The 24,980-nt window shown below is 41.9% G+C and overlaps 2 protein-coding genes across 8 annotated transcripts in view; one reads left to right on the forward strand and one right to left on the reverse strand.

Moving 5' to 3' along the window:
- Window positions 1-15,616, reverse strand: part of ORC3 (origin recognition complex subunit 3) — a 62,056-nt gene extending 46,440 nt beyond the window's left edge. For 3 of the 4 annotated variants that reach the window (XM_078380402.1, XM_072998929.2, XM_020790200.3), the window contains exons 1-4: window positions 15,485-15,616; window positions 7,597-7,648; window positions 5,321-5,418; window positions 1,335-1,479 (exon numbers count right to left, since the gene is read on the reverse strand). In XM_078380402.1, coding sequence (XP_078236528.1) covers window positions 1,335-1,479; window positions 5,321-5,418; window positions 7,597-7,648; window positions 15,485-15,508 — 319 coding nt within the window. In that variant the 5' untranslated portion in view covers window positions 15,509-15,616. The remainder of the gene's footprint in view (window positions 1-1,334; window positions 1,480-5,320; window positions 5,419-7,596; window positions 7,649-15,484) is intronic. The other variant, XM_078380405.1, reaches the window with a different exon arrangement.
- The window catches only part of RARS2 (arginyl-tRNA synthetase 2, mitochondrial), a 33,040-nt gene continuing 23,558 nt past the window's right edge, over window positions 15,499-24,980 (forward strand). For 2 of the 4 annotated variants that reach the window (XM_078380408.1, XM_078380407.1), the window contains exons 1-4: window positions 15,499-15,920; window positions 18,511-18,616; window positions 19,668-19,751; window positions 24,434-24,531. In XM_078380408.1, coding sequence (XP_078236534.1) covers window positions 15,499-15,920; window positions 18,511-18,616; window positions 19,668-19,751; window positions 24,434-24,531 — 710 coding nt within the window. Of the gene's footprint in view, window positions 15,921-16,055; window positions 16,137-17,087; window positions 17,162-18,510; window positions 18,617-19,667; window positions 19,752-24,433; window positions 24,532-24,980 lie in introns of those variants that run through there. The other 2 variants (XM_020790494.3, XM_078380410.1) reach the window with 2 other exon arrangements.

A 24,980-nucleotide genomic window follows, 5' to 3' on the forward strand; every position in this document is an offset into this window, starting at 1 on the left:
CATTCAACCTTACATGTCCTTCCTGCAAGGAGAAAACAGATGCTGGAGGACAGAATAAGACAATTTTAAGGGTTAGGAGAGGATGTCCTAGAGAAAATGAATATGATGTTGGAAGCATATCTTCTGAGAGGGGTTTTTGACACACGTAATGCCTCAATGCTTATGCATAAACTGGTTTTTAGAACAACAGAAGTCCTCCTCTTAAATCTGGAAACAAATGGAGAACATGGGAAGAACTAACATTGAAGGACCAAAACCCAGCAGAGCACCAATTTATTGGCTTTAATCCAAAAGGCATTTTAAAAGGGTGGCATGCCCAAGAGGGCTCTGAAGATATATTTCACCTCCCCATGGCACATATCACATTATAGTTAAAACTGGGTGGCTTTCAAAAATAGACTGACACAGTACGGGGATCTGCAGCATGGAAGCAAAGAACAACAGAAAACAAATATTGGGTATGCCTCAAGAATCAGCAAAGGCAAATGAAATGCATCAGCCAAAATCCTTAGCACTCCCTGTAAACTGGGGCACAATGGTTTCCCAGCCCTTGAGAGCAGGGTGGGTTTTTTGTGCACATGAGGTGCTGCAATGCAGGATCATACTGGCTCTGCTGATCAGGATCCATGTTCCTGATGTTTGTGGAAGCACCCTACTGGATCCTGGCCATTGCATCAAAGTATATTATACAAACGCCTGAACTGATGGGGGTCTCATAGTGAGGACAACTCTGATAAAATAACTTGTAAATACATAAAATTTAATTTACCAAGATCTCAGAAGTGATGACACTGTTGTATTTAGAACAAGCCAGACCAAAAATGAATGGCAGTGGTGGGAATACTATATGCAGCACCAGACAGAATACAGAGTTCATGGTACAGAGCCACCTAAGGCCATACTGTGATATCCACCAGATGACACTTCAAGCAGCTGGTGCAAGTTTCCACAAGATCAAGTGCAATTTTTTTTGCTTGAAAAAGTCATTTTATCAGTTTCATGGTTAAAAGAAGGGAAACCAGCCTGCTGTTTTATAAACTTGAAGAAAACATACAATTAATACTGTCATCCCAACATTAAGCAAGGCCCACAAGTCACGCATGAGATGGCTGAGTTTGCAGAAAAATGTGAGCATTCAAGAACATAGAAATAGACGAACACAAATTCAGTGATAAGGGAAACACCAAGTACGACAATCTAAAGATTTAATTTCATGACCTTTGACTACAATAGGTCTAACAAGGTTTCTAATTTCTTTATCTTAGTATTAAGACTCCATACCCAAGTTACAATTGTTATTACTAAAGAAATGATAAACTCAGATAAAGCCTTACCTAGAACAACGGCTGCAGTAGGAATTTCACTGGCTTTCATCCGACAAACCCATTCTGTTTTCTTCTGTTTGAAGTCTGAATGGGATTGTCTCAAAAATTTTAGGAGGTTATCAAAGAGTTTTTTGTTCAGGTCCTCTTGCAATTGCTTTCGGAGAGTAAAAAAGGCACAGAACGTTTGGTTAGACTAAAATAAAAACACACTCACTTGTATTTTAATTTTAGAGGCCCCTCCCATTAGATGAAGTTTAATTATATGCAGTTATGTAGTTTGCCTGATTTAAGTTTACAGAGAAAAGAATTCATTCAGTGGCTCAAATATATCCCTTTCTATGGTTTCCTGAAATGTTCCAATCAAATACTAACTGTTCATGGTTGCTCTTTAAGCGTTCCATTTGAAAAGCAGAGTGCAAGAATTTTTAAAAAAACAAGCAATATTCAGACAGAGACAGAGAAATTCATTTGTAGAAAAATGCATCTGACTTTAGTAGGGCAAACTAACTTAAAAATGGCAATGATCTGATCCCTTTAGAAGTTCTAAGGAAAAAGAAATTTCACAGAGCAGTTTCTTTCATAACAAGGTGGCACGTAGATTAAGCAGCAGGTGACAAGATCTATTTTTAAGCACAAATGCAGAAACAGAATACATCTTGTTTTTGTCAGGTGTAAGCCAGAGTGAAAATGTACACCAGCAATGAAGATTTTTTTTTTTTTTGGCTCTCCATATGTTTTGGCCCACAACTCTGAGCATTATCCAAACATGATCAATGGCAAAGAACTATGGAAGCTGTTCAAAAACATCTGGAGAGCCAAAGGTTTCCCATCACTGATGTATGCCCAGAGCCTGAAACAATCAAAGATGGGAATTTTCACAATGATAACATGCCCTGCTCACATCAAGCATCATCAGGCAATTACGAATCAGGGCTCCCACAATCCCATACATACAAAGGGATCATTATAATTTCAGATAATAATCAAGGGGTTACAAACTATGCTGGCCTTCCCAGTGCAACCAAATGGACTGAGCTATTCACTTCACTAGAAGTTGTTTAAAGGCCCACAGTTTAGTATGGTCACAATATTAAGCTCCTTGATTTTAAAGAAGGAGCAGTAATTAAAGCTTCCCAACTATTTAAATTATTTTGTACTAAGGGGGAAAATAAATAACATCTGATTATTGTTACTACAAATTAGATTGCCATGTCACAGCACAATAAAAATAACTTTATAGTGCATATTCAATAAATGATTAATAGTGGAACAGATTTTGCCTCTTTTTGCAGAACTTCAATGAGAGTAAATCAGGGGAAACACCTCCCCTGTAAGGTTCTGCCATGGTCCGGAATTGTAACTCAGAATTTTTAATACAGTTATCACTCTTTTAATAAGTAAACAAAATACTTTATGTTTGAGCAGACTGTTCAAACACAGCTTGACACAATTTTACACATACTGTCACTGTGGTTTACATTTTCTCATGGTGCTCCTGCTACAATACTGGCAGCTGCTTTTACTCACATATTTTCTGCCAGCTGAACAAGACATCTGTAGTTCTATAAGATACACTATGTATTAAGTCAAAAGTTACAAGAGAACTAAATAAATGCCTAAAGAGAGGTATATTTTTCCATTAAAATTGCCAACTCACAATCCTCTTTCCCACACCTAGTTATCACAGCAGCAAAGTTAGTATACCTTGAAATAAGTCTCATTAATTCCCTAATGTGGATAATACAGGATCTAATATAAAGATGTTTATTGATAGCAACGGAGCTCAATCTCAAATAATTTGTGCTTCGGACTGCAGTATTGTTAGTTATGCCTTATGAAAGAAATGAAATGGAAGAAAAATACTCTTTCCCTAATCTGGAAGTTGAGTCATGGCAACTGGACTTCTTTCTTACTAGGATGAAATGAGGAGAGTTGATAGGAGACCCCTGATATATCCTCCACCTTGGTTTCACTTTCCCCTGGTCTGAAGAGGCTCGTTAGATGGACAAAGGACAGGGGCATGTGAGTGAAAATCCTTTTAAAATGGGCCTTTAAAAAGGCAATGTCCCGACCCAGCAGGACAATGGAACAGTCAGAGCCCACAAAGAACCTGGCCATTCCTTACATGGTGGGTATGTCGAAAAGCTCAAAAGGCTGGTTGGTATATACCACATTCCCGTGCACTTCAAACTGACAAACATACTAAGGCAGAGACTCGTCCATCCAAAAGACCAGACACCAAACACAACAGGAGCAATAAGTGGTGCCTCGTTTAACGGGTGCCCCATTTAACGAAGAAATTGCATAGCGATTAACTTTTTGAAATCGCTTTTGCGATCGCTTTGCGATGTTCCCTATGGGGAAAAATCGCTTTGCGATGACCGGTACCCTGTTTCCCTTACTGATCATTGCAAAGCGATGATTTTTTAACAGCTGATCAGCGGTTCCAAAATGGCTGCCGGGTAAAAAAATGGCCATCCACTGTTTTCTGGGACGGATTTCTCACTTACCGGGCAGCGAAAATAGCCACCGTATGGAGGACTTTCGCTTAAAGGTGAGTCTGAAGCCCATAGGAACGCATTGAAGGTGTTTCAATGCATTCCTATGGGCTTTTTAATATCGCATAGCGACGAAATAGCTTTGCAGCGATTTTTGCTGCACCGATTATCGTCACTATGCAAGGCACCACTGTATAGTATATGTGGTCCAATGCAAAGAGGAGTGTTCAGAGCTCTACACTGGAGAAACCAAACAGACATTAAACAGGAGAATAGGCCAGCACAGGAGGGGCAGCGGCTCAGGACCACAATCAGCAGTGCTCCTTCATTTGAAGGACAGAGGACACTCATTTGATGACCAAGATGTACTCAATTTGGACCGAGAAGATAGGTGGGTTTGAGAGATGGGTCAGGGGGGCCATACGTGTGCATACAGAAAATCCCTCACTCAACATGGGTGAAGGCCTTAGATACAATGTGTCTCCCCATTATCATGCTGCCCTTTCATCCATCCCCAGAAAGATCAGGACCAGACCCACCAGAAGGACCACTGTTAACAGCCCATGACAATGGGTGGAGAAGGACTGTAGAAGGTTGTTTTTCACTCACCCCCAATCCTTTGTTCATCTAAGGAGCCTATTCAGACCAGGGGGAAGTGAAACCAATGTGGAGGATATATCAGGGATCTCATACCAACTCTTCTCAGACTCATCTGGATGACTGAAAATCTTCACAGACTCTTTCCCTAAGTTTTCTGAAGCTTTCCTACCTCTGGCACACTGCATTGGTATCTAGCAATGGGCTATTTACAAGCTTGAGTCATTCTTTGACAGACAGGGGTTTATGCAAACTGCTATAGGGACCTCTATAGCTTTCTTGTACAAATTTGTTCCTAATAACTCACAGAGCTGATCCATACTTACTCTCTGCAGAGTTCTGCTGGAAGAAAAGGATGTAACTATTATTTTGTCCCTTTGCTACTCTACTGGCAACCTCCCCCCCCCCCAAAAAAAAAAAACACAATACTTCCCATGATATTGGATTGGATAAGCTTCAAGAACATCATGAAGACTTTTTTGTGATTAATGAGAAGGTCTAAAGCAGAGACTGTAAGCTCATTTAGCTCAACACACTTGCAGTATTCAAGGGATCTGGAACCCTGATAAGCCAGAAGCCTGGTCACATAAGCAATGCAAGCACACTGAGGCCAACACACTTACATTCTCTACTTCATACCTTTGCATTAATCAAACAAAGGTCTTAGTGATTCTGAGTGCAGAGGGGACATGATGTGCACCTGTGCACACGTGGACACACCCACCTTTAGCTCTGTACATTTTCAGGTTTAATGGGTCAACAATGCTATATAGTAAGCCTACAAAAATCTCTCAAAGAGGTTAAGATATAGTTCTGCCAAAATATTGCTGAAATTCTTTCTTCTACCACCACGTTCTGAGTAAAAGTGAAATCAATCTCATGCTTAAAATTAAAGCTCACCTCTGTTTCACATTTAATTTGTTTCCATAACGATTGGCAAGTGTCAAATCGTAGCCCACTATCCTCGGTGTCGCTATTACCTTGACTAAAGTAGTCAACTAGGAAAACAAGATGATAATCATACTCTGGCATATGTAAAACTTTCTTTCAATGAGAAAACATTTGAAGTGCAGCAAATCAGCAAAAATAAGTTTTTGTTAATTTCTTTCTACAGTAGAGACATGAAAATGGAGTTACACTTGCTACCAAATGAAAGCTGAAGGGAAAATAAATACTGTACCCACAAATAATTGCTCCAAATGAGAAGTTCTGGGCAGCTTCCTTTCAATATTAAAATGAACTGGCAGCTATCCTTCCCTACTGAAATAACACACATACCCTGAAAACCTTACTTGTGCTTTAACATTCTGTCAAAGTAATCACACACTAATTTCCTAGTTTTTTCACTTAATCTTGGAGAACTGATTCCATAAAGAAGTCACTCAGTTGTTGAACGCTAATCCCAGGTTTATTTATTTATTTATTTATTTGATACATTTATAGCCTGCCCATCTAGTCGTACCGACTACTCTGGGCGGGTGACAACATATCAAATCTAAGTACAATTTAAAATTATAACAACATATTACTAAAAAACGCAATGATCCAGATGGGAGAAGGCACAGAGAACAAAATCAGACGGTGGATGGAGAAAAGTCTTGCTTGAACAGCCGGGTTTTCAGTTGGCATTTGAAGATGCCCAGGGAAGGGGCCATACGGATCTCATCAACTTCATCAACTTCTACAAAAGCTAAATCCTAATACTAAATTTTCTATACCATTCTCACTTTCCTATATAAAACACGAGCTTTTTCACACCTAAGCATTTAAACTAATATATTGAGTTCTACAGACAGTTTATGTAACACTGCATCATCTTTAACTGTACTCTGAAAGCCTTCTTCTGAAGGTAGATTCAAAGAACATGTTTTTCAAATACAAGGTGGTTTTTTGCAGTTGTCTAATTGTCAGGATTTGTGCAAAGTTTTATGAATGGGTTCCAAATTCATACAAAAGCTATAGATCCAGCAGGCTCTATCTTTTAGTACTTTCAGGGAAAGTTGCAAACAGAAGAACATATATAGAACAAACATTAAAGACAATTACCCATGTACATTTCTGTTTATCAGGAGTAAATTTCTAGGCTAGCGTTCCTTTTTTATTAAAACCTAAGAGTCATCAATCTTAAATCTAAGAGTCTTCAATCGCAGACATATAATTAAAGAATGTACATGTGTGAAGGAGCAATAGTAGAGTGTGCTGTCCTCTACTAGTGAAGGACAAAGGGAGAAAAGGGAGGTAGAGAACAGGCAAGGACGAGAGGACCTGAGGGAGAATGCGACCACGGAAACGGAGACACAAAAGAGCGGGAAGTTTGAAGTTAACTGGTGGAGGAAAAAGAAGGTGCGAAAGGGGTGGAGCAGGAACTGTCGGTTTGGGAAGAAAGTATAAATACCCAAGGAGAGCGTCGTTTTGAGGTGGAAGTAGAGCTGTGGAGGAGAGAGAGGGAGATCGAGAAGCTGGGGGAGTATGTGTGGGTAAAGACCCAAGAGTTGCTGAGGGACTTCCCAAACTTGAAGCCAGGAGGGCTGCTCCCCGACCCGCCCTCGCAGGAAGGGAAAGAGTTAAGCTACGAGACCCTTGAATGGTCTGTAGTGGTTTTCTCTAAGAACAAGGGAAGGGGCCGCCAGGTTATCCAACCCGATGCTCAGCACAACACTCCTCCATTAGGAGGTGACTGGGCAAGGCACCCATGTTGCAGCACCATCTGCGCGGTGCGGAGCGCGCCACTACGGAAGCCGACGGATGCGGAGAGATTTGGCCCTGCACCCCTCTGAGTTCGGTTGGTGAGAGGACTGAATGTGCTTTGGACAGTGATGGCTTGTTGCCAGAGTTGAGTTTCTTTGATCCCTTTTCTAATAATGTTGAACCATCTGCAATCAATAAAGATGAAGCTGTTAGGGTTAAGAAGACGACTCCTGTGGTACTTCCCACGCAAAATGAGGAAACGTCCCAATTTGAATCTGAACCCATTCACGACATGTAATTAAACATGTAATTAAAGAATTCCAAATCAATAAATTTGTTCCAGGTACCAGATCTGAGTTGAGCTCATGACTCTTTCATATAAAAACTCTCCTTCTGGTTAACATTCTTCTAGCTTTCTTCAGTTCTTAATTTACAACATGGGAAGTCTCAAATTAAATTTGACTTCCTATCTTTTATTGAATACTAACCTGCTGAAGATAACCTTCTCCTCTTAGAATCAGGCTTGAACACAAAGCAGCCCTAAAAAATTAGCAAGGAGAAAGGAAATATTGATAACACTGAACGTATTAACTCCACACTGCCAGGAAAAACCACTGAGTCAAAGACACATTAAACTGACATTTAGGCACGGTAATCTTAAACATGACAATCATAATAGAAGAACTTCAAATGTAGCTGCTTTGTAATGTTACACCTATTCTGCAACCTGATAATGGCAAAAGAATGGTCTCTTTGGCATCTCTTCTTTATCATGCTTCTGTCAAAGGTATCACTTATGTTCCTTGTGATTTGTTTAGTGCTATCCACATACAGGAGAAGCCTAGAAAGAGTGATGAGGTGGCATACATCAAGATGCTTCTCAAATACAATAAGCCAGGGAACCCTGGCTTATCATTACCTCCAAACCAATCCAGAAGGGTGGAACCCCTGCACATAATTTATTGGGAAGAAGAATATAAGGTGCAATGAAGTGAATGGAGAACCTTGCTGTGAGAACAGGCAGGCTGCTATACGCAGTCTCACCTCTCAATCATCATCATCATCATCATCTTAGGACTGCAGGACTGGAAGGGATGCTATGGATCATCAAGTTCAGCCCCTGTCAAGGAGGCACAGTGGGAAATCAAACTCCCAACCTCTGGCTCCACAGCCAGATGCCTAAACGACTGAGCTATCCAGTGTTGTTTCATGCAGGAGCTTTATAACAAAAAGGCACATAAACCATCCTGAACAAGAAAAAGGACAAAAAAGATCTTAAAACTTCTAAAATGAAAATAAATGATTCAGAAAATGATGAGCCATGTTGTATACACAGTTACATGATTTATTTTAAACCACTGCCCTATCTACCTACAGTAAAAATATCTGGAGTAGCATAAAAAGGTAAAGGTGAAGGTTCCCCTTGACAATTTTTGTGCAGTCGTGTTCGACTCTAGGGGGCGGTGCTCATCCCCGTTTCCAAGCCACAGAGCCAGCGTTTGTCCGAAGACAATCTTCCATGGTCACATGACTTAGACACGGAAGCATACATCAATATAATAAAATAAAACATATGAACAACATAATACCACAAATGAACAACAAACATCTCCATCAGAAGCCTTAGGAAACAAGAAAACATTTTAAATAAGGAGAGAACTGATAGCCTTGTTCAGAGAAAGCATGAGTGTACTGATGGGGCTAAGCTGGATTCTTTGTTACTAACAACACAATCCCATACAGCACTACACATATTTTAGTTCCACTAAGAAACAACATTAACAAAGTCTGCTGTTTTGTGAAAACAAGTCACTTCTGAGTAATGGCATCCCTAACAGAGGTTTTGAAGAATGTGAAATGTTCAAGGAAACTGGTAAGTTTTTTTCCTTGTATCCTTTGAATTATTAAGTTTTTACTGTTTAAACAGCTATCTACACATATGGACTAGAAGGTTTTATATTAAAGGATTGTGCTTTTTGCAATATACATTTATATAGTTTTTTATATACATTCCAAGTATATTTTACATTTTTGGCTTATTTACTTAAATGCTTGGTTGTTCAATAAACCTTTTTAAAGAATTAAAGGAGTAATCTTTTAACTCTTAAGTTAAAAAAAAAAAAGGATATCCAGAAATGAAGGATTAATTAAGTATAACAAGGTACAATATCTTCTGAGATCCCAATTAAATTCCTTGTCAGATGTGTGAAGGACACACATTTATAAGGTCCTCACAGGGAGTCTATAGATCAGGAGCCCTATTATGAGACATGTGGCTCACTCCATGGTAGTGGCGGCAGCAAAGAACTCCTCTAGCATCACATTTCAAACGAATGAGTTTTTCCCCTGCCAGCTTTCTTTGCTGCCCAGCTTCACATCCATGGGCAGTGATTGAAAATATAAAGTGTGCATGATCTTGGCCTTGGTCTCCAGTGAGGCATCCTTAAATTTGATGCAATGTTTCCTCTAAGGTGCACACCTGCGCACTCACCTCCACACACTCCCTCCGCACAGGGCTCCTCCTCCTTCACACACTCACACCAATCATTTTCAGCCCCACTGGTTCCGGTTCCAAGGGAACTACCTAGGGTGGGAGCAGCATTGCACATGCATGGGGGCAGAGCCGCATCCAGCAGGGCTGGAAATTAGAGGGAATGATTATCTCTTGCAAGTTCCTTCATAGCTGCCCTTCCAAATCTCAGTCTTTTTCTGATTTCTTGGCTGTACTCTCCCTTTGTATTGATAGCTGAACCAAGGTATACAAAATCTCAAAATGTTTCAATTTCTTCATTGTTAATGTTAAAGTTGTGGATGTTCTGCCATAGTCATTATTTTGTCTCTTTAATGTTCAACTGCAATCCTACTTTGGCACTTTCAATTTCACTAAAAAAAATTTCAAGCCATTGCTGCCCTCTGGCAGTACGACAGTGTCATCATATATTATTGCTGTTTCTTCCACCAACTTTTGCTCCTTCATCTGAATCTAGTGTGGCTTTCCATACAATATGTTCTGCGTACAGACTGAAGAGATAAGGGGATAAAATACACCCTTGTCTAACACCTTTGTCTTTAGGAAACCATTCCGTCTCTCTATATTCTGTCCTAATGGTAGCCTCTTGTCCACAATACAAGTTATGCATCAGAGGCACATTCATTTCTTTCAGAACAAGCATAGTTTCTCATGATCTACACAGTCAAAGGCTTTCCCGCAGTCTATCTTCTGAAATTCTTTGGTGCACTCCAGTAGCCAGTGGATATTTGCACTACAGTCTTGAGTACCTCTTCCTTTTTGAAATTCAGCTTGAAAATCATTCCTCCAGATAAGTTAAATGCCCTATTGCAATACCATGAAGATTGTTTTGCTTGCATGAGAAATTAAAGCAATGGTTCTATATTTACTGCACTCCTTGGCATGTCCTTTCTTGGGAATTGGAATGCATATCAAATGTTTCCATTCTGTAGGCCATTGTCTGTTTTTCATATTTGTTGGTACAGTGGTGCCTCGCTTAACGAGCGCACCGTAGAACAACGAATCCGCATAGCGAGGGGGGTTTTTCGATCGCAACTGCGATCGCAAAGCAATGGCCCCAATGGGCGAAACTCGCATAGCAAAGGTCGGTAAGCGTTTCGCTTACCGACCTTCGCTTTGCGCCCCACGGATCAGCTGTTCGGCGGCTCCAAAATGGCCACCGGAAGCCCCAAAATGGCCGCGCGCAGCATTTTCGCGCCCTTGGTAAGCGAGGGGAGGGCGCGAAAATGGCTGCCGGCCATAGGAAAACATCGCTGAACTGTGAGTTTTCGGCCCATTTGGAACGCATTAAATGCTTAATGCGTTCCAATGGGTTTTCTTGATCCGTTTAGCGATGTTTTCACATAGCGAGGGTTAATCCGGAACGGATTAACCTCGCTATGCGAGGCACCACTGTATTTCTTGTTAGGATTTGACAGATTCAGTCTCTGTGGCTTGAAACAATTCAATTGCTATCGCATCTCCCCATGGGGATTTACTTCTTCCTAATGCTTTTAGTGCACTTTTCACTTCACTTTCAAGAACTGTAAGTTCTTTGTCATAGGATTCCTCTTCAAATGAATGTGTCATTCTTTTATCTCTTCTGTGTAGGTCTTCAATGTACTATTTCCACCTTCTCTTTATTTTCTCCTGGCCAGATAGTGTGCCTCCCTGTTGGTCATTCAACATCCCTAATCTAGGCTTAAATTTTATTTTTCTTAGATTTTTCTGGATGAGATCTCTTTCTTTCCTCTTTTCTTGTTTTGCTCTATTTATCTGCAGTGCCTGCTGTAGTACTGTAGTTCTCTTTGTATCTACGTGTGTGCAGGCATCCTTCAGTCTCGAGAGACTATGGTAGCGTGCTCTGAAAAGGTGTCTTGGAACAGCGTCTAGTGTGGCTGAGAAGGTCATGAGGGTGACAATCCCTTCCACACGGAAGACAAATACAATCTATCCCCTGTCCAGCTCCCTGATTTTGCTAGTTTTGGGACTGCCTCTTTGCCTATGCCTGCTGAACAAGTGCCTCTTCAAATTGGGAGAGCTCATACTGCACCACCTGCCTCCAGGTGAACACTCTCTACGTAACAATTGCTGAAAAACTGCATTCAGGATTCTGACCTTATTTCCGTCACTTTTTACTTTTGCTTCTCATCTGTCCTTTACAATTCGAAGTGTTTCTTCTGTCATCCATATACATTTTTATTTTATTTTCACTGAGAATTGTCTTTTGCTTTCTTCCCTAATAACATCTCTAGTTCTGATCAATAGTTCTTCTGGGTTGTAGTCAGCTAAGTTCAGTAACACATGATTCTCTTAGTGTTCTTTTTCAGTTTTACTCTAATGTTGGATATTAACAGTTTATGAACGATACCACAATCTGCTCCTCATCTTGTTGTGGCTAAGATAATACAGTTTTCTCCATCGCTGGCTTCCAGTTACACTGTCTATTTTGTTTCTATATTGACTATCTAGAGCTGTCCATGTGTGTTTATTTGTTTAAAATATTTTCACCCCACCTTTCTCCTTAAGAGGACCCAAGGTGGCTTACGTCATTAAAATAACAATATTTAACAGCTAAAAACAGTAAGTATACAAATACAGTGGTGCCTCGCATAGCGAGCGCCCCGTTTAATGACGAATCCACATAGCGATTCGTTTTTTGCGATCGCAAAAGCGATCGCATTGAGATGTTTCCTATGGGGAAAAATCGCAAAGCAATTTTTCCCCATAGAACCCTGGCGGGTGTGTCAGAGCGGCCGCGGGCGAGGTCTCTCCCGCGGCCACTCTGAAGCGCCGGCCAGCCGGCATTCTCGGGGCGGGCGCGTCGGAGCGGCCGCGGGCGAGGTCTCTCCCGCCGCCGCTCTGAAGCGCCGGCCAGCCGGCATTCTCGGGGCGGGCGCGTCGGAGCAGCCGCGGGCGAGGTCTCTCCCGCGGCCCCTCTGAAGCGCCGGCTGAAGCGCCTTTGGTTGCAAACGTTGCTTGCAAGGAGGGAGATGATTCCTCCCTGCCTGGCTGACTTGCTTTTCCAAAGGAGAAGCAAGCCAGCCAGGCAGGGAGGAATCGTTTCCCTCCTTTGCAAGCAACGCTGCGTCCTCCTCGCACTGGGCTGAGCTCAGCCCAGTGCGAGGAGGACCCAGCGTTGCTTGCAAAGGAGGGAAACGATTCCTCCCTGCCTGGCTGGCTTGGAGAAGCAGCCTGCGGCCAGAGAGGAATTGTTTCCCTCCTTGCAAGCAACGCTGGGTCCTCCTCCCGCTGGGCTGAGCTCAGCCCAGTGCGAGGAGGACCCAGCATTGCTTGCAAGGAGGGAGACGATTCCTCTCTGGCCCCCGGCTTGCTTCTGAAGCCAAAAAGGCAGGGAGAAAGTGCGGGAAGTTCAAACTTCCCGCGTTTTCTCACTGCCTTTTTGGCTTCAGAGAGCTCCGAAGCCGCCCATCGCGGCGGTGGGGACCCCCAGGGAGGTCTCCCAGGGCTTGCACGCCACCATGGGAGACCTCCCTGGGGGTCCTCGCCGCCGCAATTGGTGCCTTCAGAGGTTTCAAAGGGCTTTTCCCAACATTGGAGGAAGCCCTTTGAAAGCTCCAAAGGCAGCGGAGCTCCGGGCGGCTAGAGCAGGCCGGGGCCCTGGTTGCTCGCCCCCGGCTGTGCGGAACCAGTGGAGGGGCGGGAGGCTAGAGCAGGCCAGGCTCCTGGCCGCTCGCCCCCAGCCGCCAGCAGAGTGCCGGGAGGCTTCGGACCAGTAAGTCCTTTTTAAAAAATTTTTTTGTGTGGGTTTGGACTGGGGGGGTTATGTTTGTGGTTTGTGTGTGTGTGTGTGTGTGTGTGTGTGTGTGTGTTTTCGTGGTGTTTTTGCCGCAAGCGCTTCGGCTGTGTGAAAATGGGGGCTTTGGTTCTCCCAAAGGCCCCATTTTCACACAGCTGATCGGCGGTTCCAAAATGGCCACCACAACCATTTTCGCCGCCCTCGCTTACCGAGGGCGCGAAAATGGCTGCCCCTATGGAGGAACATCGCTGAACGGTGAGTTTATCCCCAATAGGAACGCATTAAACGAAGTTTAATGCATTCCTATGGGATTTTCCTTTCCGTTTAGCGATGTTTCCACATAACGACGATTAATCCGGAACGGATTAATGTCGCTATGTGGGGCACCACTGTATTTAAAATAACTGAACAAGTATGTTAAAAATGGTAAATAAAATCAATACTAAAAACACATTTAAAAGCAACAAAACACAACAATCCAATTTGAAAAACCCTTCTCGGACTGCCAGTCACTAAGGAAAGGCCTGTCTGAAGAATGACGTATCTGCCTGCTTTTGGAAGGACAGCAAATATGGGGCCAGCTTGACTTCTCATGGGAGGGAATTCCAGAGTTTGAGAGCAGCAATAGAGAAGACCCTCTCCTGTGTCCCCACCAAGTATCATTGTGAGGGTTGTGGGCCTGAGAGAAAGGCCTCCCATGATGATTTTAATGCCAGGCTCATAGAGGGATATGCAGTCTTTCAGTGCACAGCTGTCTGTTCAATTGCTTGAAGCATGTATTTGCAATAAACATATTGTTGGCTTTGCTGAACTCTATAAGTCACTCTCCTGCTTCATTTCTGTCCCCTAGGTCAAATTTTCCAGCAGCATTTGGTTCTGATTTGCTCCCTACTTTCGCATTCCAGTCACCTATGATTATAAGCATGTCTTGTTTTGTTGTGTGATCAATTTCCTCTTGGATGTTTGTGTAAAAGCTTTCCATTTCATCTTCTTCAGCATTGGTGGTTGGAACACAGACTTGAATGATGGTTATGTTGAAAGGGTTTTCCATGGAATGATAGATATTATTTGGTGAGATTTTGCATTATATCCCCTAACTGTCTGTGCTACACCTTGCTTCAGTATTAGAACCACTCAATTTCTTCTGATTGTTCCACTGTTAGGGATGGTCAAACAAATAAATCCACTTTCAGCCAAGCAACCATATTTCACCATGCCCTCTAGTTCAAGATGTTTTCAAAACTCATTTTCTAGACTTAGAAACAGTCAGCTATCTATCCTCATGGGAGATACAAATAAACTTTCCCCAAAGCGGTAACACATTAAAGTAACAATATGTTTATGGTTGGTTGAATAACTGCTTGAACATCAGAGTAAGTAAAGTCATAGATTTTTTTTTCCTACAGTCCATGTCAGTTTCTCTATGGGAAGGATTTAAAATGAAGTGAATTTTGATTCACTTCTTTTCCTCCTTTATCCAACCCATTTTTAAAAAAAATCAGAATCATTTATTATAAATCCTGCATTGAAACATATGCCCCAAAATGTGATGACTGATTAGATTACTTAAAGAAGGTGCAGCCAAACTAAGTGTATGGTTTCCCCCTGAAGGAAAAGGTGACCTTCCAATCAACCCTGTTACAGGCCTTTTTAAGCTAACAGCAATACCTTAAGCTAGCAGAGTTGCTAAGGCCACCGAGCAGCCACTCTGCACCCCCATGAGAAAAAGCTGCCTTTTTCTAATCATCTTGCCTGTTGCCACTCATGGTATTAGGTGAAGGACGGGGTGAAGGCAAGCCAGCTGGGGAACGCTGAACCAAACTAAACTTTTTATTCTTTTGTGCAAAGAATCAACCGGAATGCGTATTATAATTCTACCTGCATCCCAAAGGCCGTGTATTATGAGCCACTGTGGCTTTACAATGCATTTACGGGCAAAACAGAAAGACAACGGCTTCAGGAAACGGACATGCGCATGCCTGAGGGAGAAAAACACCTCGCGACCACTGCCCTCGTTCGCGGCGCGCGGCAACTCGAACCACAACTACATCAGCAGGTGTGCGCGTGGGCGGGGATTGTATGGCACGCGGCCTCCTTTTAGGCTTACCTTGGAAACTGAACATGTGGTCATGGCGGCGGCCCGAACCGACTACTGTAGACGTGCCAGACTGCCTACGGACCAAACTTCGGGGATGGACGCAACAAGCCAGCCGAGCAGGCGCGTGCGCAGTTCTACAAGGAACGGCGGATCAGGATGGTTCTTCTCCGCGGCTCGCAAGCGATTCCCGCCCCGTCAGTGGTACGACCCTGGTCCAAGTTTCCAATCACGTGACTCTTTCACTACCTGAGGAGGACTATCCCAGAGTGAACTTGGTACAGTCCGACTTAGGGCTGAAAGTGGGTGGCTCCTCCCCGAATGGGCTCGCCCACGACAGATGTAGGGGGGGTGAAAGAAGAAGGAAGGAGGGGAAACAGACTGTAGGAGCGCTGCTCCAACAAGCGCCATGGCGGCATGTCGTTTCCGGAAGAGCATTGCGGTTCAGGTATGCCTTCTCTCCGTGTCCAGTTGTGGAACTAGTGATGACTGATTTCCCCCTACGTCGGTACTGCAGTTGGTCTCGTCCGGGTGCCTGCTTTTCTCCTGTGTTCCGACCTTCTTTTCTGCTCTTTCGGTGGGAAGGGAAGGGCCCTCGTTTGGCTCCAATAGGCGGTGCCGTTGACCTGCTGCAGCTACACAGCCATCGTAGCTCATTTTGCAGGTGGCAGCCGTCTGCGATCAGTAGTGATTGATGCACAAAGGCCGTTTCTCGTCCCTCCCTCTTAATCTCCCGAGTTTTGGGATGGCAAAACGTTCTGCTTCTTGAGCACAGGATGAGCCCCTTGGCCCTTGAGTGAGGGTAGCTTGAATTCAAATTAAAGGCTCCCGACAGAATCCCTCGATCTGCTTCATGGCTGATAGTCCTGTGCATGTCTCCCCAGGAGTAGGCTCTTGAATTTCTTCCGAGTGCAGACTCACGGGGTCGAGGTTGCTTACCTGCATCCTATCAGTGTTTACTCGAGAGTAAATCAGATGCCTTTGGTAACCAGGAAAGCCAGAAATCTTGCAACAGCTTTAAGACGAACTAGGGTTTTTTTTGTCTTTCATAAGCTTTTGTATGTCCAGACATACTTTTTCAACACACTCGAAAGCTTAAGTTATTTTTAAAGATGCTACAAGACTTTTGGTGTCTCTTGTGCTACAGCTGACTAACAGGGCTACTGGCAAAGTCCCAGTTTCCCCAGTGCACTTGGTAGGGCAGAAGTGGGGGTGCTTTAAACTCCTCAGATGTAAGAAGTGTCAAATGTTTTTGTAATGATTTTATTTGTTTGCAGCCCACCTACCTAAAAATGTCTGGTAACAGTTTGACAGCGGGAGTTACAATAGTGCACATTCCAAGTCGAATTTGATGTTGCTGTTTGTGAAATGTGCATGACTTGGCACAGTAATTGGTAAGGTGCCAGAGCACATCTGGTTTCTGCAGTTGGGTGCATGACCAGTAGCCATGTGCACATGTGGCCCATGCACACCCTGGCACCTATTCAGCCACAGGGTGTTACACAAAGCTTATGCAAGCATCAACAGGATTGTCATCAATGTGTTCTCTCATATTGTTGCATTAAATCCAGTGGCTTTCTTCTAACTAATTGTGGTCATTTTCTTTTAAATCTAGCTTTCACATGTTCTAGAGATGCCACCAGAAAACTTGATAAAATCAATATGTGCTGTTCCAGTATCCAAAAAAGGGTAGATAAGTTATTGTTACTACTTTTTGGATGTGTTTAAAATTGTCATGCTCAACCAAAATGATGATTGAAATTCAAGATGCGGCTTGTGTTTATTAACCATCCTGAAAAATGTAAAAAACAGTTGTGCAAGCCATCATACAGGGGGGAGGGGGTCAACCCAAAATTAGGTGGAAGTGCATTCTGTGGGCAAAATCATTTCACCCATGGATGGGATTTTCTTTTAAGTCCAGTCCCTCCTTCCTTCCACAGACAATAGCTTGGAACTGTAGGCACACTTCTGGGAGGGAAAAGCTGCTTCCACTCACAGATTTACTGCCTTTGTTTTCTCAGTAAATGTTCCTCCTTTTTGCAGGCCCTCAAACAAGTGTTTGTGTAAGAAGGTGTGCTTTTTAATCCCCATTTATAGTTTAAATATCTTATATATTTCCAGAGCTATACAAAGTGGTTCCCACAGCAGAGAAAATGCTGAAGGCTGGAAACTGAACACCAGCTGTCCCAGACTTCAGAGCTTGCTATGCAAAGGGAAACAGCATCTGCTTGATACACAGATGTGTAGCTGTGTGATTTCTTTGCACACACTGTTGTCGTTCCACTTACTGTACTGTACAGTGGTGTCTTGCAAGACTATTAATCCGCAAGATGATTAGTTTTTGCGATCGCTCTTGCGCTTCACATTTTCTGTGGACGATTTTTGCGAGATGACAATTTTTCCCCATTGGAATGCATTAAGTAGATTTCAGTGCATTCCAATGGGGAACCGCGTTTCGCAAGATGATGTCTTCTACGGATGATTTTCGCAAGATGACGATTTTCCTATTGGAACGTATTAAGTAGATTTCAGTGCATTCCAATGGGGAACCGTGTTTAACAAGACAATGTTTTCGCAAGACAGCAATTTTTGCAGAAGAAATTAACATCGTTTTGTGAGGCACCACTGTACTTTGTTCTGAGAAACAACACAGCAAAGCACAGCATGTTACAGTTTTCTCATGCTTCATTGAAGTCATGCCATTGTGCTGGGCAGAAGCAGACACATTTTCTTACTTGGAAAGCAGCCCCATGAAGGTTGACACAGTTAGGCATCCACTGATGAGCAACTGTCTGTGGTGCAATTGCTGTTGTTTTTTATGATTGAAGTGGGAGTTACTGTGCTCAACGCATCTATTGCAAGGTAGTCACAGAGGGGACTGAAAACTATTTGCCATTTCAGAAGCTTATGGAAATGAGGGTATCCCAGATACTTCCAGCCGTCATCTTTCATGGGTTCTAGTCTCCTTGGACATCCAAAGGAACTGAAAAGATTCTGAAGCTTTAATGTATTTACTTTTTGTTCTTTTTTCTTTTTAGAAGATCTGCTGATTTCCAGCTTTTTGTGAGTTCTGTGTTAAATGTTAACTCTAACAGTCATTCAGGGGCAGACATTCAGCTTCACGCCCAGAAGTTGGCAAAGCAGGTAGGCAAAAAGTACTGATTTTGATGCATTTCATGTGCATGGTAGGTTATAACAACGCAAGGAAGAGAGAGTAACATAGGGATTAGCCTTAAAACCAGAGTCCCCTATTTTTAAAATGCACGTGTGCATTTTGTGTGCCATCAAATCTTTTTCTTACTGATGGTGACTCTAAGAGGGTTTTTGAGATATGTGGAATATTTAAGGATAAATCCTGCCCTTTACTTTCATGGCTGAGCAGAGGTTTGAATCCAGGTCTCCTGGGTCCTAGTGCATCACCCTATCCACTACACCAGTGGTTCTGAACCTTTGTTACTTGGATGCTTTTGAACTGCAACTCCCAGAAACCCCAGCCAGCACAGTTGGGGGTGAAGGCTTCTGGGAGTTGCAGTCCAAAACTCCTGAGTAACCCAAGGTTAAGAACCAGTGCACTACACCACATTGGCTCTTGAAGTGTATGTTGGGAAGGAAATTAGTTGGAGGCTCTCACCTGAAAATAGGCTGCTGTAGGATCCTGTGGCCACACTCCCTTGTTGCTGACCAGCATTTAGGCAAATTGTCTCTGGGCAACTTTCTGCAAAGACATTAGGAGCAGTCACATTACTAACACCGCTTCTTCGTTACTTGTGTTGATTCCTGTGTATTTTGTGTGCATATAGGCAGAGTTTGGAAGAGTTACATTTTTGGCCTACAAAGGTATTTTTTCCCATGCTTTCCAAATAGCGGTGATTAGAGTGGGAACAATTAAGTAGTCTGTTGATTGGCAAACATGACAGCATGCTGTCAGAGATGCCATCTTTGTTTGATAGCACAGTTATTGTCATTGCATGAAACTTCAGTGATAGTGAAATGCAGTGTAAAATACTTTTGAATGCTCTCAAAATGCAGTGAGAACCTACTTGTATTGGAGAAACAACTCAGTATAGTTCATAAATATTTGTTTTTACAAACATGAACAGTGGTGTTACAGCACCAGTAGTTGTACATTATATAGGATGTGCTGCTCATTTGTGGAATAATCCACTGTTTTCTCTGTGTGTTTTTTTAATTTTAGCTAAAATGTGATACAGTAATTAGTGAAATCAGCACAGGTAAAGAAACTGTGGACTTCACAATAGACAGAGAATTATTAACAAAGGTAAGAGCTGGTGTTTCATGTGTATCAAAATTTCGTGTGTATCAAAACATTGACAGCTGTGGTTATTATGGTAGTTTTTAATGGCTTTGGCTAAGGATTCACAAAAATGCTCAGATTATACTTTTCTAGCTGTAGACTGGGCATGTCACCTAGCACATTCAGATGTTCTTTTCTAAGTACCACCCTGATAAGTTTTATTAATTTCTTTACCAGCATATAGGTTCTAGCATGGGTTCCTAACCTGGGAGCCATGAAGTGTTTGCTGGAGGATCACCACAGTTATTTTCAGTTGCAATTATTTTTATATTATATTAAATATGGCATGCACAGGGTTGTTCTATTTTAATCCTCTTGGTATACAGAGAGGTACATGCTTTTTTGGGTGCGGTGACAGTGGCACAATAATGTGAGAGGGAACCTGGGCAAGGAGAAGCTTCCAGGTACTGCCTGAGTTGTGGAGGAGGAAGCCAAAAAAGAGAAGGAGAAGGGAATGTGGGGGCTGTGGGGAAGGTATTTGGGCTTGAGTGGCGGGGCTCTCTTGTGGGGGGGGAGATGAAAGGAAGGTTGTTTCCACACCCCAAATAATAAATTAAACTAAGAAGTGTGTTGACATATTTTCCTTTTCAAATTTTATCTGTTAGAGGCAGATTTATGCCCCCTATAATTATGTATTGTTACATTAATTATGTGTTGTTACATTGGGGGACGTGGTGGCGCTGTGGGCTAAACCGCAGAAGCCTTTGTGTGCTGCAGGGTCAGAAGACCAGCAGTCGTAAGATTGAATCCATGTGATGGAGTGAGCTCCCGTCACTTTGTCCCAGCTCCTCGCCAACCTAGCAGTTCGAAAGCATGTAAATGCGAGTAGATAAATAGGTACCACCTCAGTGGGAAGGTAAACAGCATTCTGTGTATAGCCGCACTGGCCACGTGACAACGGAAACTGTCTTCGGACAAATCCTGGCTCTACAGCTTGGAAACGGGGATGAGCACCGCCCCTAGAGTCGTACAGGACTGACTAAAATGTCAAGGGGAACCTTTACATTAATATTAATATATTAGGTTAAAATTACATTCTGAAAAGATCTATTTTAACATGTTTTCTTTACCGCATTAAAATGCCTTTTTATGCAAATATGGTGGAGTCTCAGGTTACTTGGCTGTTATAAAAGGGGTTGTGACTCAAAAATGTTGGGAAACATTGCTCTAAAGTAATATAAAAAATCTGAGATAGTCAATAGGTAGATTGATCCCTGAAACTGGATATAAATTCATTCCTTTGTCATGAAATAACTTGTGAAGTAAAACTAATTCAAAACATTTGGAAAACTGACATATCAAAAATAAAATGTAAGCATGTTCAAAACTTTACATTTTTCCAGATCTGTAATGCAAGACTTTTGTAAGGTGTCCATGAGACTACCTCTGTCGCCTTCATCATATTGGTGCTTGTATACCATTTGCATAGCACAGAGGCATAATCCTTAGACAACTTAGCATCTGCTGTCCTCCAATTTTATGTAACAGATCTTCAACGTTACAAATTAATGGTTTAGTATTTAAACTGTAGTTCTTGTATCCTGATGACAGGGAGAGTAAAGACTGAGTTTTATGGTAGTATAATTTCTCAAGGAGGGAAACTTATTAGTCTGTCACAGTGGAAAAATGGTCTTGCAGAGCCTTTAAATGAACAAGTTTTATTGGGACTAAGCTTTTGTGAACTGCAGCCTATTTCTTTAGTTGAATGGAATGTAGCTTCTGTAGATGTGCATTTATACAGTAATGGGAAGATAGGATTTTGAAATATAGTGGAATGCAAGAGTTCCAGCATGATGATGGTTAATTAGTAGGCATTAAAGGTTGTTGACAGTCCTTGAGGATGGCAGACAGAAATGTTAATGATAGATGTAAAAAAGTAATTGATGAGTGACAAGTATATTCAAGCATAGATAAGCAGATTAACATACCTGTGATGGCAAAAACTTTTGAAGTCCAGTATAATGAAAGAGTATGGCTTGCAGTTCAGTGGCATTACTTGCTCACGGATTCAGGTCATGGGGGTAAGGCAGAATGAAGCAAGATATGGAAAATTACAATTGTGTTTGTGGAGTTTGCCCACATTGTCATGAATATTCATATGCTATTTGCATAGACCAATGGGAGTTCTGGAGGGGCGGAGTTACGAGGTATAAGACACTCAGCAGCAAGAGGAGGAGTTTAGATAGACATAGATAAGGTTTAGAGAGGGTTTTGAGATGGAGAATTAGAGTGTTAGAGAGTTGATGGAGTTTCAGCAGGAGAATGGTGGTTGAGGGTGGAAAAAGAAGAATGGTAAAGAGTTAACAACATTGCTTGTTCTATCAACACCTGTATCAATAAACAATTTCTATTTGATTCTTTTAAAATGACATATGGTCTGGACATCTATTATTAATAATAGATATTGTTGATTAAATGAACTGTTTGCAGCTGAGGGGCACGTGGCGTGAGCTCCTAGTTTGGTGAAACGATCAGGAGCCACGTGGAATCGTGACAGTGTTCATAATATTTTTCATAAATTTTTGGAGATTGGTTAACCTAAACATCCTTTCAATGTGTCATGATCAGTTACCCCTTAAAATGTAAAGCAGTAGTTTCTGCTTTAGCAAAGAGTGACTGTTCTAGTTGAAATCAGAAATGACCTGCTTTATCCTGCTTGGAAAATCATTATACTGAACACAGTGGGATAGTAATTCTTGTAAATTTGTATAGATGAGCTGATTAATTTCTGTAATAAGATAAGATGCCTTTTGGGTCTGTTTAAACTGGGAAATACAGAATTTATATTATCTTGGGCAAGGTACAAGGGATTTTGGTATCTTGGTCCTCAGTATCCGTGATGGGCTAAATTGTGTCATCTGCCTATGGACTACAGTTTCCTCAGGAAGCTTATGATCTCTCCTACCTAAGATGGAGGCATATGGTCTGAGTACTGGGCGCAACCTACAAGGAATGTTGCTTGATATATGGAGCTTTGGTAGAAGACAGAAGATGCCTGGTTAAGGCTAATGGGTGAAGTGTATCCATGTAGACCAGGGTTTCCACACCTGTAGGAAGTTCTTTCAACAGGCTGTGCAGTCCTTTATAGTACTTCTCACTGGAATCTGAGGGGGGAAAGGACTGTAGAATATGCTATTGAAAAGCTGTCTTTCAGTCTCCTGAGAGTAGTGCAGGTTGTTCGTGGTCGCAGCCACTTATCCTTTGTATCAGATGCCCCAAACTGGGATATAGAACACTGGTTAATGTCCCTCTGTCCCTTGAATGAGGCCAGAATCCTATCAGTTAGCTACACAGTTGTGAGCACAAGTGTGTAAACTGCTGGGGAGAGTTGCAGCTGGTTAATGAATTATCATTTGTGTTCCTCATTTTGCATCCACCTATGTGACTGGCACAGAATGAAGGATACAAGCAGCAACTTCTTGACTAGTGGTACTTTGCTCTCCTGCAGTTGACCCCATTTCATTTACACGAGTGTAAAGCTGAGCGTGCTGCTTATATACCGCCCCATAGTGCTTCAAGCACTCTCTGGGCGGTTTACAAGTTAATTATGCGGGCTACACATTGAATTCTCTAAGTTACCAATAGGATTGCTTTCACTGTTTCTATACATCTATGCAATTTAATTTTCTTATGTCAGAAAAGTTACTGAACATGCAGCCTTTGAGACTGAGGGTACCTGCCTTCACATACTGGGAAGAGTTGAGAGTGGCGCTTGAGTTTTCTGTTGTGAGCCTCTGGATAGTTTTCAGTAGATTTTTCAAACAAAAACTTATATGGGTTTGAAATAAATAAGGCCCTAGTCACACAAGAGAAATGTTCTCTAGTTATTCCCCCAGTTAGTTTGTTGCTTCCCCCCCGATCACATGTCACACAGTCAAGATCAAGACATTTTCCCAGCCAGCAGTGTAACTGCGGAACATTTCTCCATTGCCAGGAGGGTTGTGTTATTTTCTACCTTTGTTATACCCGGTGCATTCCTTACCAGGATAGCCTGTGTGCACGATCTGACCCCACTTTTCAGAATCGAAGCCAGGAAAGTGGTTGCCATTACTGTGACATGCATATTTATTTTTATTTTTCGTGCCTGATACATCTTTGTGGGTACCACTGTACAGCATTTAATTATTGTATTTATTTACATAATGTATACTCAGCGCTCTTAGCCTACGCATCAAGTTAGTTAATAAACTGGTAAGAAGTGATGTAAATGTAATTGTAAAAGATAATAAAACAAAGCATATAAATTAATACCACAAAGAAAAACAGTACCAGTCTGCTAAAACAGACAGTAAAACTGAATCTGCTCTAATAGTAAAAACTATCAGTTTTTAAGAGCTTGAGGAAATGTTAATGTTATTTTATGAAAATGGAGTATCAGATTTAGAGAGCATATGGATATGTTGGAAAATAAAAGCTTTCCCAGTTCAAGACAGATCATGAAAAAGGGCAGAAAAAACCAATAGGTTGACGGTTAGTCTACAAGCTCTTGAAGGATATTTTGTAACTTGAAATAGTGTCACTTTGTTTCTTTCTTTGTATAAGTTATAACCTGTATGAGCATTTAAACAGAAATGTATTCACTTGTTTCTTTGTTGCTCTCTTAATAATCAAGGCTTTTACAGTGTATTTATATTTTGCTTCCAAAGACAGTGTTGCAGCAGGTGTTTGAAGATGGCCCTAAGTATGGCTTAAAAAGTGAACTTCTCTCAGAATTGCCGAAAGGAAGGGTGCTAGTTGACTTTAGGTGAGTGCATAGGCTTGATAATTTTGAATCATGTTGTTATAATGCCTTGGATGTCACAGGCATCTGCAAGCTGATTATGCAGATATCCTTGTCCATCAGCTCAGATTCATGGTCTTGGTGTGGTTTGTCTCAACCATTCACTGCAGTGTTTTTTCCCCATTTTTATTGCTTTTTAAAATAAAATTAACTTGGGCATGTAAAACATTCACACTCATAATCCTGTATGTGTATGGGATGCATATTCCCTTTCTTCTACTTTAATTATTTAAAAAAATCTTCATATTGCCTGTCAATAATACTGAGAAGAGAACCAGAACTTGCAAGTAATTAGGTACTTGTGAGCAGTGTGCAATATGACTAGGAGATACAAGCCTCTTGTTTGTTTTTAGTGTAAAGACTAGAGTAATGGGCTTACAATGAATAAAACTTAGTTATTTCTAAGAGCATTT

Source organism: Pogona vitticeps, chromosome 1, assembly GCF_051106095.1.
Source record: "Pogona vitticeps strain Pit_001003342236 chromosome 1, PviZW2.1, whole genome shotgun sequence".
Lineage (NCBI taxonomy): Eukaryota > Metazoa > Chordata > Lepidosauria > Squamata > Agamidae > Pogona > Pogona vitticeps.